Raw genomic sequence first — 15954 nt, 5'->3', positions numbered from 1 at the left:
TTGATTGCAGATTTTTGTGCGAGGTTAAAAAACGAGCCGAGAAGAATGAAATATGAAAATGTGTGAAAAAGTAACGCGTCAGTAGATATATGTAAAGCGAAAGGTGTGCGTACAACATGACACAAGGTGCTTTCGTTTTTGAGAAGTCTTTTTCCCCATTGAACTGTAAAATATTTTAATAACCTGCATGGCGTTTATCATATTAGCATTCAAGAAACAGAATTTTACTTCGTTGTCAGGTAGGTACCTCCTCGACAAAAGTTTTGTATATAAACAATGAGTAGACTTTTTGAAGTTCAGTTCCATATTTTTATTTTAAGTGCATGCAGGTCGATCCTCGCCTAATAATGCAGAATTTTTAGATTACAATTATTACATTTTCAAAGTATTTCTGTGATTTGTCAAAATGTATCTATACATCCCCACGTTGGCTTTAAAAACATTTTTATTTAGTTTATTAATATGTGGTAATGATGGATTTAGTCCTAGATCACAAGTAAGTAGTATACGTAGGTACCTAGAATGCAAGGTATAATGAATTAAAATATTTTGTTATAGCTACGATTAATATCTAAATTACGAGTTATACTTACATAATTATTATATTTATGTTTTTTATTGTATTCTCTATGCGACAAACATATTTTTAAATAAGCATAATAAGTTAGCATAATAATAAGTTAGCATACTTATGTAGTGTAATGTGGGACTTACTAAAAACTAATACTACAACATAAAATTATAACAGTGGCAATATTAAATTATTGTCAGTATTAATAGTTAATTTGTAAATAAGTTAATACAATTTAGCTTGCCCACTCAACACGCAAAATTATACCAATTCTATGTGCATTTATTTTGAAATTCTGTCATCGAGTATTTTTGGTTTAAATATTTCTTTCAAAATTGGACAAGAATGATACACAGAACTCAAAATATTTTAATGGATCTATTAAATGTATCACATTGAATATTGAATATCAGTCGATAAAAAAGGATGTCTGTGTTTTCCAGGGACATTATTAATGAACGCCAATGCATTTTGAAATACAATGAGTTTTCATAAAAAGTAATGTTACCTATATAACGTTACTGCTTCATATTTCTTACAGAACATCCATGAATTCATGACAGCTCCGGAGTTGGGCTATTATTTCGGATCGGCTCAGCGCCATGACGTTCCTGAGTACCAGGTGGTCTACATGCCAGTGGTACTGCCAAAGTCTGCACAAAAGTTGACAGAATCTGGAGACGACGATTTCCTTTACGACGACGAATCCATCGATTACGGATTTAACGCATTTGGGCGGTGTGTAAATACTTGTTTTTTTATTTAATATTTCCACGAATACATAATATCTGCGTAATCTGCACCGTCAATGTATAATAAATTAAGTCGTCGAACAGAAGTTCACATACAAAATTGTCCGAAACTCAGTGCTCTTACAACTCTCCCTAAAAGTAGTATTTTTAACTTATTTCCCTTTTTCTTTAGCATACGAAATACATTTAATAATAAGTAAATATTGCATCTCTATAATTGTCTTTTTTTTAATGTACCTATTTATTCAATTTTCATCTTCTGCAGTTTATTGAAGTATTATAATTTTTTTTTGAATAATTAAGTCGCCAAGTCGCAAAACCTTCTCTGATGCGAGAGAATCAATATTTATTTGGTAGTAATTATTCATGATGATTGTTTGTCTACAATATGTCTATAGAATATGTCTACAATCAAAGAATTGAAAGAAAATTGAGTTTCGGGCAATTTTGTATATGAACTTCTGTTTCTATATGAAATTTACTAATTCAGGGGCACCATAACGAATATATTATTCTAACGGTTAATTTGGCATAATATGTACCTTTTTTAAATTTTAACTTTTACCACTTGGTAATATTGAGATGTAAAAAAATGTTTACGTGCGCTCACATGGTTAGCTATGTGTATAAATAATAATTGTGAGTTGCAAATTTTATCAGCTGTCTTTCTCTAACATTGCATAACTATTGACAATGACTGTAGTATTACATGAACTCAACTGTAAATATTGGTAGGTAGGTACATATACTTGATCTTGTTCTTATTGTGCCATCCCCTAGCGGAGGTCGGCCACCATCAAGGTGATCTTATCTTTGTCGTCTGCCACCCGGAACAGTTCAGTGGAGCTGCACTCGTACCAATCACGGAGGTTCTTAAGCCACGAAATTCGGCGCCGTCCTCTCGCTTACCATTGATCTTTCCTTGAATGACAAGTTGGGGAATGCTGTACTTTTGTTCTCTCATAATGTGGCCGAAGTACTGTAGTTTCCTGGTTTTGATACTACGTAGAACTTCTCGGTCCTTCCCCATTCGATTGAGAACTTTGATGCGTCTATACAGCCACATCTCGAAAGCTTCAAGTCTCCGTGACATCTCTTGGTTTAGCGTCCATACTTCCATACAATAGAAAGGAATTGAGAGAACGTAACAATGTACCATACGCAGTCTCAGACCTAGGTTAAGGTCTCGATTGATAAGGAAGCGTCTCATTTTGAGAAAGGCGCTCCTTCCGATCTCAATTCTAGTTTTTATTTCCTGAGATTGGTCCCATTTCTCGTTGACCCATGTACCTAAATATTTATAATGGGTCACACGTTCGATTGGTTCGCTGTTAAGGACAAAATTTGTGTTGGTGTCTGGTGTCGCTATTTTTGATACTAGTAATAGTTTTGTTTTCTTGAGGTTCATTTTTAAACCATAAGAATTACTGACCTCATTAACCTTTTCTACCAGTTGATGTAAACTCTTTAAACTATCAGCAATCAGCACAGTATCATCGGCATATCGTATATTGTTAATATGTTTCCCATTAACCAAAATACCCACCGATTCACCTTATAAGGCTTCCTTGAAAATAGCTTCTGAGTACATGTTAAGTAGCAGAGGTGATAATATACAACCCTGTCTTACACCGCGACGAATTTTTACCTCTCCACTAATTTCGTTTATTTACTTGATAAAACTCACTAAATTACCAAAACATGTGCAGAAGACGCATTGTTACGACTCTTACAAGAGTAAAAAATGCAATGAACACGTTTTTATTTTTTCAAATTAACTCGTTTTCGATGTGTTAATTTTGTAACCGGTAGAAGAGAATTGGGCAAATTTTACCCAAAATGAATAGATTTTATCACACCTTTTTTATTCCCGTGAATACGTTATGAATGAAAAAATTTGGAGGCATCCGGGCGTCGGCTAGTAATTAGGGCAATTAATTTGATACCTTAAGTTAAAACACAAAAACCGATTGTCAACATTTACGCAATTTGATGAGCATTTCATGTAAGAACCACGTACTAGTTAAATTCAGCGTAATTATGTAGTAGTTGGTTAAAGCACACAAAAAAGATTTCTTCTGGTAGGTATATTATCCAATGTGTATTAAAATTATGTATATTGAATAGATTTTAATTAATCAGTAAATCAAAACCTAAAGTTGGTGATTCATTTTCACAATAAGGATGGTCTGCAACGGTTCGCAAGACAAACGTAAGTTCACCATTAATTGACATACATTGTTTAACTACAAGCCCAATTGAAAATTTAATTGGTCATCAATTAATTAGCGCCATCTGAATCATGTTTACGAACATTTTCGTTTAATTTCGTCTGATATTTCGGAATGTTTCAAAATCGAATGAACACAGTCAGAGACTCAACAGTTTTAAAATATATAATTGAAATATTATTTAAAAACAGTAGTTCGACTAAAAAATCTTAACAGCTTAAATCTCCAAATAAATTATGTATATAACGGTGTTTAGAAATTTATTATTTCCTCTTCAGACTGTTGTAGATGTCCTCTCCTGGATTTAGGATTCGACTTTAATATAGTCCGGAAATTCTTCTAATATCATTCGTCCATGTAGGTTGTCTTTGATGTTTCGTTCATAGCCTCCATTCAAGAATCATTTTTCCCACAGGTCATCAATGCTACTAAAAAACATGGACAGTCATTATGTTATTATTCTATCTTTGTTAATCACGTATGTATTATGCATTTTTTTCTTATAGTCAAGTCGATTTGAAATTGAGACCGAACAGAAATTTGGTCGCGCCAAACTTCAAAGTTCACAGAAGAGTTTTTGAAGATGGTCCTGCAGAAGTTATTGATTTTAATGGAGGGTTGGATTGCCATTATATTCACAGACATGGAGATTCTGTTGCAGCCATTTCGATGTGCCAAGACAAGATCATTGTAAGCTTAGATGTATTTTGACTTTCGCTAATAGGTATATATATATATTTATTGAAGAGAATATGAAATCGAATCGCTCAAACGATTTTCAGAAAAATTTATAACAATGCATATACGTATTCAAATTCATTTTTACATAATATATCTATTGAACAATACAAACTATAAATTCAAGAGTTTATAACATGAAATGGAGGAAAAAATAAAGAAATGTGTAACGGTATAACAATATTTATACAAAAAATACAGTATTTTTTACCTTGTCCGATCCTAAAAAGATCATTAGGGCCTCCACACAGATTATATGTTATATATGATTACGAGAAATATATGTTAGCGACTTGCTTAACTTATTGGACTAAGCTCTGGGTCCAACACACACTTTGAAAAACAACACGTGATTTTTTGCCAGACCCAGGATTCAAATGCAGAGCCCACGAAATTATAGGCCGACACGTTACCCGCTCGGCCATCGTGAGAAATTAGTAATTAGAAACATCATAAAAAGTACTTTAAGTACACCGAATGAGAGGTCCTATTGTAAAAAAATATAAATCAACGTCCACCTAAACTCAACTCACTTAAGTGGAATATATCAACATCCGAAGAGATTTGGTTGAAAATAGTTATTGGCCTCCTAATTGAATAGAATAGAGTATATATATGTGCTGAAATAATACTTTTATTTTTAAGTGAATGCGCGAAAGCGATCTGAAACAATGTAGGACATTATTAGCATACAAATTAGGCTTTTAAAATCTGCTTTCTTTTAATAAAATATTGTACGTGTCTAAAGATTTTGAGGTCATCTATGTTAGATTTATCGTATGGGTAAATAGGTATTATATACATACCCGCTGACTTCCACATGAGAGAAGATTAAATTTAAATAACATAATTAACCACATATTTTTTTATTTGTAGCACGGATTGGTCTTTTTGGATAACTCAACATTAGAAATACGACCACTGACACCCCGCCTTAAGTCTTTCGTCAAATTGCAAGAAGCTTTAGAAGAAGAGGTGCCTGAAGGGGAACAAAGATCCTTTGAAGGAATTCCACACATCGTCCGCAGGGCAACACTGACACCCGAAATGTTTTCTGACGACTTCATTCCATTACCTGCAGGCGTATCACCGCAAGAAAGTGACGAAGGTGAAGACACAGAAGAACTGAAGGAAATTTATAAGAATTTCGATAAAGAAGCATCAATTTCTGACGAAAATTTTACTCTTTATCGTAAAAAACGCCAAGCGAAAAAGTCTCAATATACGGTGGAGGTGGCCATGTTTTTTGACGAGGCCGGATATAAAATATTTGCTCCATATTTGAATAACAACGACAAGGAAATTCGGGATATGCTGCTTGCTTATATGAACGGGGTAAGTGTGTAAGTGATAGACAGAAGCTAGAGGTTGTGATCGGGAAATCACGTCTCGAGAGAAATAATCAAAAAAGGCCAATCTTAATCTTCTGAAATTTTGAAATTCTCATTTCTCGAGAAATAATCAATGAGATGCTCGGAAGGTTGAGATTTTTTTACAAGGCTAAGCTGCCGACCGAAAGTTCTGGCATAAGAAAAGAAAAAAACCCATCGACTTTTATATCGAACGGAATTATTACTTAAATTCGTTATTGAAAATGTTCCCAATAAAAACATATTTTGGCCGGAAGAACTATTGACTTTGATTCTGAACGTAATTTGTTAAATTTCCCGGTGAAAAAATTGTTCGGTAAGAAGAGGTAATTTTATAATGTATATTTCTCGAGAATTCGAGATTGATTTTATCGAGAAAACAAATATGTATTCTTGATTTATAAAATTCTCGAATCTCGTATGTATGTTTAATACATAATGTTTGTTAAATTTTGTGAATTATTCGTTGAATACAAAGATAGTTAATTAACGTAAATAAATTAAATTTGACAACCCAAACCATACTGTAGACTTGTGGAAAGTCGGTTTAATAAATTTGAGAAAAAAAAAACATTGAAATGCATTAATATTAAATCAGTTACCAGTTGCCATATTACTGTATTTTTTTCTGTAAAATTTAGACTGAGCTGCATGACAATAAATTGAACCGCCCGCTTAGTTTGAAGTCCTGTTACTATGTATATACTATATACATTTCGATTTTCCTTTTTCAATCATTTCCGGCACGTGTGGGCGTTCAATAATAAAAAAACGCGCGCATAAAAATGCATTTTATGCAGTTCAAAGAATCGTATGCGACGGTTTTTAAATTATGCTACATCTTGTACCTACCGCATTGCGATCAGTTAAAATGATCAAGTTAATGATTGTCACCATTCTCTCAGCCACTCTAGATCCACTGCTAGATGAAAGCTCCTTCTTAGTGTCTTCATTATTATCTAGTATTTAGTTGCCGCGTACTTCCGTTAAGCTTGATTACCTCATAGATTCAGCTCTTTATCTCTTTATGAAAATATTTTGTTCTTCGAGCAATGTGTCTGCTCACCTCCACTTATGCGTTGTATTATATCCAGCACTTCCTGCCATGTATATATTTTTTAATCTTGTGCATTATTCCCACAGAACAGATAATAAATAGAATACCGATAGGCTATTTTCAATGCGCAGCATCTTGATGCAGGGTTTTCAATGTGTGAGTGTCCTACGAAAATGAAGCACGCATTATGCACGTGCAATAGTGTGTGTAATACATCAACATTAAATGAGCGTAAATGCATAAACCGAGAGCAGTTTTCAGTATTCGACGTAACACGTATTCTTGACACGTAAGTTTAACCCGGATTCTTCCTTACTCGAGTCGGTTACCTGCTATTGCCTTACCCGTTATGTATTTCAGTTCCCATTATTTCTCCCTTATAGTTCCCTGGTTATTCCCAAAAATACCGCATTATATTATTCTTTGTTATTAAATCTCTGTTGAATAATTTAAGGTATTTTTTTTTTTTATTTTTTTTTTTATTAAGGAAAACAAACAGTTACATATTGATTACAGAAATTTATATTATAATAATAAAAAGTTAATGCAACCAGCAAAGTTTCCATATATACATTATAATATAGTTAAGCCGATATGTTTCAAATGCATAGGTATGTTAGTATTGGATGAATGCATTGGTTGAACAATTTACGTTTCAGTGTTAGTGGGAGATGGGTGTAATTAATGTTCATTTTTTTAACAAAAATATGAATTCATTGAGACTATGATTTTAATAGATATTGATAATTTTGTATTTTTAAGTAGATTATTGATTGAAGGTAGTGAAAATGGACCTCATCATCGTTTGCTGAATTAATAATCTAACAATGAAATGCCTGGTTTCAATATTGATAATATAACTTTTGTCATTCATTAATGTTTGTTGATCATTTTATTTTTTTGATGTAAATTTAACAATGAGAATTGAAAAACTTCTTGATAATATTATGTAATACCAGGGAACAGTGAAGTGGGTTGCCTTGTGGCTGAGGCAGTAACCAGTTTTAATTGTCGAGTATGAAGAAATGTAGGATAACCTTAAACAAGTGTTAAAGAATAATATGTTATTTTCAATAATTACATATTAATCATAATGTTCATTATTTTTTTTCTTGTAAACGAAACGCGTATTATTTAATATATTATTTGAGACACTTGGCACGCTTCGTATATCTTGGATTTATGATCTGACCGTCATAAAGAAATAAACCGAATCTCACATCAAAACCTTGGTCTGTGGCGACTAACTTTCACATTTATATCTTATTAATCTGTTCTGTGAGTAAAACTTACCAACCAAACGAAAACCACTTTTCTCAATACATCTTGATGGCGGTGTTTTTATGCATACCTATTTGTAGATACAAGCTCTTTACCATCACCCAAGTATTGGTACGACCATCGAGCTGACATTAGTGCGCCTGGACTTGATGAAGCGACAGCCAGCAGACTTGCCCCACTTCGGCGGAGAACGAGGTCAGCTGTTGGATTCATTTTGTGATTACCAGAAGAAAATCAACCCCCCCGACGATAAAAATCCTGATCATTGGGATATGGCCCTTTACGTTTCTGGGTAAGTTTTTAATGCCAATTAAATTGAATTTGTTGATTATAAATCAATCAATCTAAAGCAATCATTACCAATACAACTGCGAATCGCTTTCACCGTACCCACGATGTCACTCATAGAGGTATTATGTCACTGTATAGTGATTTACCTATACGTTTAATGAGCTAATAATATTTTAATGCGTTTAATAAAGCTTTAGTAGGTAACTAAATGATTTGAGCTTTATTATTGATATAAACCAAAATTGATAAAATACATTGTGAAAGAAAAACTTCATTGAGAAAAATTCGTGTTTTACAAAATTTATTAAAAATGAACTTACAATGCACTGGTGTTAGTGCAGTGTAGTAGTGTGCGATACACGCATGCACTTCTATGTTGCGTATAATTTTGTGTTAACTCTAAAAAAGTCGGATTAGAATAAACTTCCGCTGAGAATGTCCCGCGACATGTCACTCCTAATGTGAATTTATTTTTACGTTTCCGAGGAGTGAGAAGAGATGTAGCTTTCTATTTTTTCCGTTCCGAGAAACCATTTTGAGTAAAAGCGTTTTGTTGCGTCCTCGACTGTCAGTAGTTTCCAAACTCTTTCGTTTTACTGCGTCCTTAGCGTGTACAAATCTGATCATGGCACCCTAAAACTAAATGGTAGGTATTAAAAAAACCGCAGTGGTGTATGTTGGAGATGCGAAAGAAATCGAAGTTCGTGTTCGTCCCTCTGTAACTTTCTATCCGATTTCTACTATAAGCGAAATGTTTGCAATAAAGGAAGAATCAAAAATGTAAAGAAAATATGAAAATTAGGCAAAAAGGGATTTTCATAATAATACTCTGAATAATTACTTTGATTATCTTTTTTCTTCCATAAAAATGTGGCTCTCACGTCGAACTGGAGCACGGCAAGAAAATTCTACATATAATTTTAGGAAAATTAAGTTACTTTTAATAAACATTTTTTTTTATCTTTCAAAAAATATCGAAACAGAATGTTTTTGAACCCTATTAATGTCGACTTTAATAACGTACCAAACCAACTACCAGTGAAAAATTTGGATTTACAAGATAATGAAGATCATTAATGCAATTTCGTTGGAAAATATTCGACAATTTTATCGCTTGCAAAAAGAAAAAGAATGACCGATTAATCGGTTTTACAAAAAAGATAGTACCTAGTCACATTTGGAGGTGCACGCATTTGAAAAAAGCACAAAAATGGATTTTTGAAAGAATAATATTTTTTATCGACAGACTCTTCAATTCGATTCGACCCCTTGATTTACACTTCAATTTTGAAGTGGATATAATTAATTAAACTGACGGCAAACAGTCACATTATGCATGGAGATAGACATAACTGCATAACTATACCTTGATTTTAATCTGTAATTATTATTTTTACTGTATAATATTTTTTCATTTCGTTTCGTTTTTATAAAAAATGCTTCCTTTATATCTTGTCTGTTAAAAATGTCGATATTTATAAAGATAGAAATGATAAGAATGTAATAGATAATAAGTAATATGATATAAATATAATATTATCGTTTACATTCCCTATTTTCTCTTAAGCACTTGCTAGTGTTATCTAACAAGTAACAACAAACATCGGATATCGCCTTTAAGTGCGAAAAGCTTGCCCATCCTTGGATTAGTCTAACTTTGGCCTATATTGTTCTCCCTTTTTAAAAAATATTAATGACATTGTTACATATCTACTAAAGTTGATGCAGACTGTCATGGACTTTTAAAGAAAATATCACACATTCAGTGGTGGAACTGTGTGCTTTGGTGACCACGTCAGTGAAAAGAGATGCGCCATTTTAATATATTGACAGATTTTCATTGATCTTATTGATAAGACGCCTAAATCCGATAAACGTTATCATTTCATAGGGTAGTCATAATTTTTTTTTAATTTGCTAGATCTGCATTCAGAGGTTTCAGCCGAATATACCTGCCTAATTTTTATATATGTATTTTACATGTACGAGATCACCGACTATCGCTACAATAACATAATAATAATATTATTATACTAGTCTAGGCCGACACTAACAAATAAAAAGCTGCTTTGCAGGTTGCTTAAATATTTTTTGTAGGCGTTTATTCATTTTGTAGCCTTGTACTATATCAGTGGAATATTAGTGTTTACATAATTTTATCCATTGTCAATTTGTCATTTTCCAATACTATACAGCTATTTTAAGGAAGTTACTTAATGTCTTTAGTTTGGACTTTTACGCCATTGAAAACGGGAGGAAAAGCGGTGTGACAATGGGCCTTGCAACCGTTGGAGGAGTCTGCATTGACAAATACGCATGTGTTATTGCTGAACTTGGAACCACAAATGCTTTCGGAAAACCGTATCCATCTGCGGGCTTCACTTCAGTATATATTTTGGCTCACGAGATTGGACATAAGTAAGTATTTTATTTCAATTATGTATACTATTTTATTTTCGTATTTTCTTCAACAGAGTTGTTGTCAGTACCTAGTGGATGAGCTAATTTCAAAATTATACACACACTATATGCATTATTTTTCGGATACCTATCTATTTTACGTTAGTAACCTGGATGGAAGTGGCTTAGGATTAGGTTGTGATTTCTTGAGATTCTCGAAATTAATAATATTTGCTTTCTCGAAAATTGTCTGGAATTTTGAGAAATCAGCATTATAATCAAATTACCACCTCTTCTTGTCGGCAATATTTTATAGCTTCTTTCCACTTAAAATTTAAGAAAAAATGTCCATAACACAGTCGAGGGTTTTTTTAGTTTGTATACCTTGAATTTTTTCGCGTTTGAATTTTCCCTTTGTTATTTTCACCTAATAAGAATTTATCGGATTATCGAGAAAATCACTGATATGTCGAGAAATGAGAATTCTCAAAATTGACCGTTTCAGATTATTTTTCTACTTTTGACAGACCTAGAGCCAAGCGCCGAACCGACGATGTTTTGCGTTGATCTCAAAATCTTTGGATGAAGCTAAAAAATGCTTATAACATGTCGTATAAAAAGTTAATTAATTTATTTTACTTTCAGTTTAGGCATGCATCATGACAGCAGTGGTAACTCTTGTCCAAAAGAAGGTTTCATAATGTCTCCATCGAGAGGAACCAATGGAGAAACAGTGTGGTCCACTTGCAGTGCTAATGTTATGGCAAAACTTAGGTATGTCCTATTTAAATTTTTAGATTATAAAATATTTTTTACACAATCACAAATTATGAATAAGTACTTCTCTGAAACCATTTGCGACGTTATACTTGTATACCTATTACCTAGCAAAATCGATTGATTTGCCATTATAGAGCTTGATTGTGCATGGTTTCTGTAAAGAAAAATAGACAATAAAACGTAATGTGAACTATCCATTGCTTCCAGCACCTATAAATGCCTGATGGATAAACCGGGACCAGTTCCTGCCGACCGCAACCATGGACGATTCCAAGATGCACCAGGGCAGACGTGGGGAGCCAAACGACAATGCGAACTGCTTCTCAGAGACAAGGATGCGAGGGTTAGTCTAATCGGAGGAACGCTACCAGGAGTTTGTCAGCAATTGCAGTGCAAGACTCCTCATCGAAGTGGATATTATTATGCCGGGCCGGCCTTGGAAGGAACTGACTGTGGAAAAGGATTGGTAAGTCATATAACTCTAAATTTCATAAAACATAACATAAATAACAATATTATAGACTAAAATGAAAATATATTATTCCATAAATAACTGAGGTAAGACATACACGATCATAGGATATAGTCGAAAATTGTAGGAACTTTTCATTTTCATTTTAGATAATAGTTTATAGGAATGGTTTGGATAGGTTTTGAAAATTGATGTCTTAATTGGGGTTGAAAAACTCTTGAACAATTATTGTTTTCAACACTACGATAAATTAAAATATATAAATATGTATATATAAGGTAGGCTACGTATATGCTAATATTAGACTGCTACAGGAGCTGTCTAAGTCGTATCAACAAGATGTTTAATTAGTGGGATAATAGTGAATTTCACCGGCTATCTCAAATGCTTATAACAGTTTTACAATTGCAGTGGTGCCAGGGTGGAAGTTGTGTGAAGATGGAAAAGAAGAAGCCAAACGTCGTCCACGGAGGCTGGAGCAAGTGGAAGTCTGGTCCTTGCGGATCAGGTTGCGTAATTAAAAGTCGAGGATTTCTGAACAAGAGCCGATCATGTAATAATCCGAAGCCTGTGAACACGGAGGAGGGATGCGAAGGAAGCTCATTTGAAGTAAATCTTTGCAAGGATGATAAGGTGAGCAATACATCTGATAATATGATATCGATAATGTGTTTACATCTACGTATTCAAGGCTGTTCAATGTAATGAATTAATTTATTATGTTGAGCAAAGGAGGATGAAAAGTATCAAAATTAATAATTTTAACTACAGAGGTGAATAATTATTGAATAATTAATTAAAAACCGATTAATTTATTATAGGTTTGTTCTAAGACGAAGAGAATATCTGTTGGAGATTTTGCTTCAAAGAAATGCAAAGAATTCAGTAAAAGGCTACCAGAATTAGATGCTAAAGGCGCAGGATTGCAGGCTCCTCACGAAGAATGTAAGGTTTTACCCCAAACATCTAAATATTATTTAAAAACAAAACTAATGTAGGTATTTTTATTTCTCAAGTTGGCACATACGGGTATTTAAAAACAATTTTGTGAATAGAAACAGTATTTTAAAATCAATCACAGATGGCAGTGAGTACTCGGTCCATTATAATAATATTATTATTTCCTTCTAAATTTTCCTTCAAGATACAAAAGTAACATTTACTTATCCCAATCTTAGCTTAGACTATTACACTTACTATAGACACACTTACTGAACTTTATAAATTGAAACCCTATAATTTTATCAGTTATTTTTGTATGATACCTAAACAGTAATTATATCATATTTTCTGTATTTTAGCTCGATTGTGGATGGCCTGCGCAGTGTTCTGTAGACGAGCTGACACAGGAAGCTTCTACACCCCTCGAATTGATCTGAATGATTTAGGAGTGGATCCATACTTCCCTGATGGGACCTGGTGCCATAATAATGGAAAAGAAAATTATTTTTGTTTGCAGCATCATTGCCTTCCCGAGGTAAACTTGTTTTTGCAAACTATCCAACTACGAGTACCTACTAATTCACTTGAAAATACATAAGAAATATACCCGCGGCTAGGTCAAATAAGAAACACTTAGGTACTTACATACTACCGATGTGTCCTTCTCTTAGTTAGTCGATTGTATTAATTACAAATAATACGCTACGGTTTTATGACATTATATGTAAAAAATATTATTATAAGATCTAAATACTATAAAGTAAGTTTAAGATTATTAAACACTCTACCACTCATGATGATTATATTGATATTGGAGTTGAGAACTGTTATTATTTAAATTCTTTTAATGGATATGTTTCATTCTTTTAGAGCTTTAAGTTCTCAAAACTCTGGGGCACTCTTGGCGAAGACGTTCCTCTCCCAGGAAACGCAAGACCTCACACAAATCCTCTGCCACCAGCTGTGTTGAAGTACCTATCCCTTGGGTCAGATGGGCGTCCTCTACTGACTAGTCTGGAACCTGGCCAGGCTTTGCACCCCACCGAAGATGACTGGATTGATCACGATTACTTGGAATTGCCCGCGTCAGCAGTTGAAGAAGAAGCGGAAAGCTGTGAATCTTAAGAGACTTGATAATAAAAAAATGCATGTGACCCTAGCAATGTTTATTGGTTAAATGATTTATGAAAAAAGTACGAAATAAGTAGGTAGGTCAAAAAATATTGTTAAATTTAGCGTTAAAAATATATTTAAATAATAATATAAGGAAGCTCATGTTTTGTAGAATGCTAACTAGATAGAAAATGATTCACATTTCTATAAATAAACATAAGGATTGTTTTTATTTTGACAATAATAATTTATTATTATTTACCTATATTAAAATATTCATTTACACATCACAGAACAATATTTATGTATTCATTATAGAACACACAATACCTAATATTATAATAATATTATGAAATTGGTAAGTAAGTAGTAATAAAAGTCTAGTCAAATAGTATTCAATTTTAAACATACTTAAGTACTTATAATAATTATGTTTTATAAAATAATCACAATTTAGTATTATTAATGTTATACAAAAATGGTATTTCCTATATTGTCCATAAAGCTGCTTATTTGATATTGTTGTAATAAATATTATAAGTACTGCATTAAATTCGTGTTAAATATTACATATATTTTTAGATAAATTTTCTTTTAATGGTAACTTTTTTCGTTATGAGTTAGCTGTTTACGCTAATACAAAAAGTGTAATGCGTTTGAGATGAGAATTTTAATATTATTTTTATAAAATATTTATCTTGCAACACATTTTTCAATGAGTTTATTGTCAACAATAAAGCAAATAATATAGCTTGAAGTGTAAGATTTTTATTATTTATGAATGCTATTATGTATGCATTGGTGTGAATCTAAACAATATAATTCGATTCACTTCAATCTTTTATTAATAATAAAAAATAATACTAATTTAAACTCTGCCGCCAAGCCTTTGTGTTTTTATACATTTATATTTAAAAATATTACACGTTACCAGGCGCGCACACATAAAAATATTATTTATTCGAAAAAATATCCGTAATAATTTATTATTGATTTTTAAGGCGGTGAGAGGGGCAGGATTAATAAAAACTAGGACATGCCACTGACTTTCACATTTACCCTAATACTTACTCCGGGTACATTCTCCATACCCACAGACACCGCACATTGAGTATAGCGATGAAGATCTGGCCTGTAGTTATAACTTACTACAAGTCTTTGCTAAGTGGTTGTCGAATGCGCGTTGCCCAACAGTCATAATATTTTTAGGATCGTTAGTGTCAGTTTGTGTCGTCTTCGCTGTCTTGTCTTTAAGCTGTATGTCTTAATATTAAAGAAAACATTTGATACCCCAGATATGCGCACCAATTTATGAATGCTATGGTTCTTTCAGTGCCGACAGCCCCTGCGCGTCGTAGAATAACGAGAAGAGTCAGGCCAGTCCGTTGATAAGGCTGTTTGTCAGCAAATCATCAGAGTCACGAACATCAGTCATGCAGTCTTGACGAAAAAGAAGAAGGAGTAATATTCTATTTAACAAAATAATTTATATTTTTTCCTATTCTGGGGGAGTGGTCCGGTCCCGAACCCCCCCCCCCCCCCTTGTGTGTGCGCCTGCATATAACATTACCGAATGCCCTGCATTTGATTACTTTCTAAGTGCCAATGATATTATCATCAGAAATAATCGTTCTTGAACTGTATCATCGCCATCTTTAGATTAATAAAGCCTGAGCATAACTTCTTGCACAAGCAACGAGTGGTACGTGCATACTATTTATTGATAAAAAAAACTTGCAAGCAGAGTTTGGTATTCTATAATGACTGAAGAGTATAAATAAGTTATTAGTTGTTGTCGTTTAGAATCGACTGTCACATTGACAAACGTCCTAGTGTATTATGATATTATTATACACAGAAGAAGTTTACTTACTTTGATCATGACTTCAAATTATTAATAACACAGAACCACTAAATCAGAATCAGATGAACTCCAAGGTCTCCAAGATACGTTAA

At 33.1% G+C, this 15954-nt stretch overlaps 1 protein-coding gene across 1 annotated transcript; it reads left to right on the top strand.

Annotated features, from left to right (window-relative positions):
* Positions 1-297: 297 nt before the first annotated feature.
* On the top strand, positions 298-14237 carry LOC147072067 (A disintegrin and metalloproteinase with thrombospondin motifs adt-2-like). The gene is made up of 12 exons (XM_085947475.1): positions 298-496; positions 1113-1309; positions 4061-4244; positions 5169-5627; positions 8081-8292; positions 10518-10709; positions 11337-11465; positions 11679-11937; positions 12355-12576; positions 12765-12888; positions 13245-13420; positions 13756-14237. The coding sequence occupies exons 1-12, from the start codon at positions 407-409 to the stop codon at positions 14008-14010; spliced, it is 2499 nt and encodes an 832-aa protein (XP_085803601.1). The 5' UTR covers positions 298-406; the 3' UTR covers positions 14011-14237.
* The last annotated feature ends 1717 nt before the right edge of the window (positions 14238-15954 follow it).

This window comes from Rhyacophila brunnea, unplaced genomic scaffold (assembly GCF_057557595.1).
Source record: "Rhyacophila brunnea isolate RB1 unplaced genomic scaffold, BYU_Rbru_1.0 scaffold_2, whole genome shotgun sequence".
NCBI classification, from domain to species: domain Eukaryota; kingdom Metazoa; phylum Arthropoda; class Insecta; order Trichoptera; family Rhyacophilidae; genus Rhyacophila; species Rhyacophila brunnea.
The sequence above is the reverse complement of the archived record's forward strand: the minus strand, read 5'-3'. Positions and strand labels throughout refer to the sequence as shown.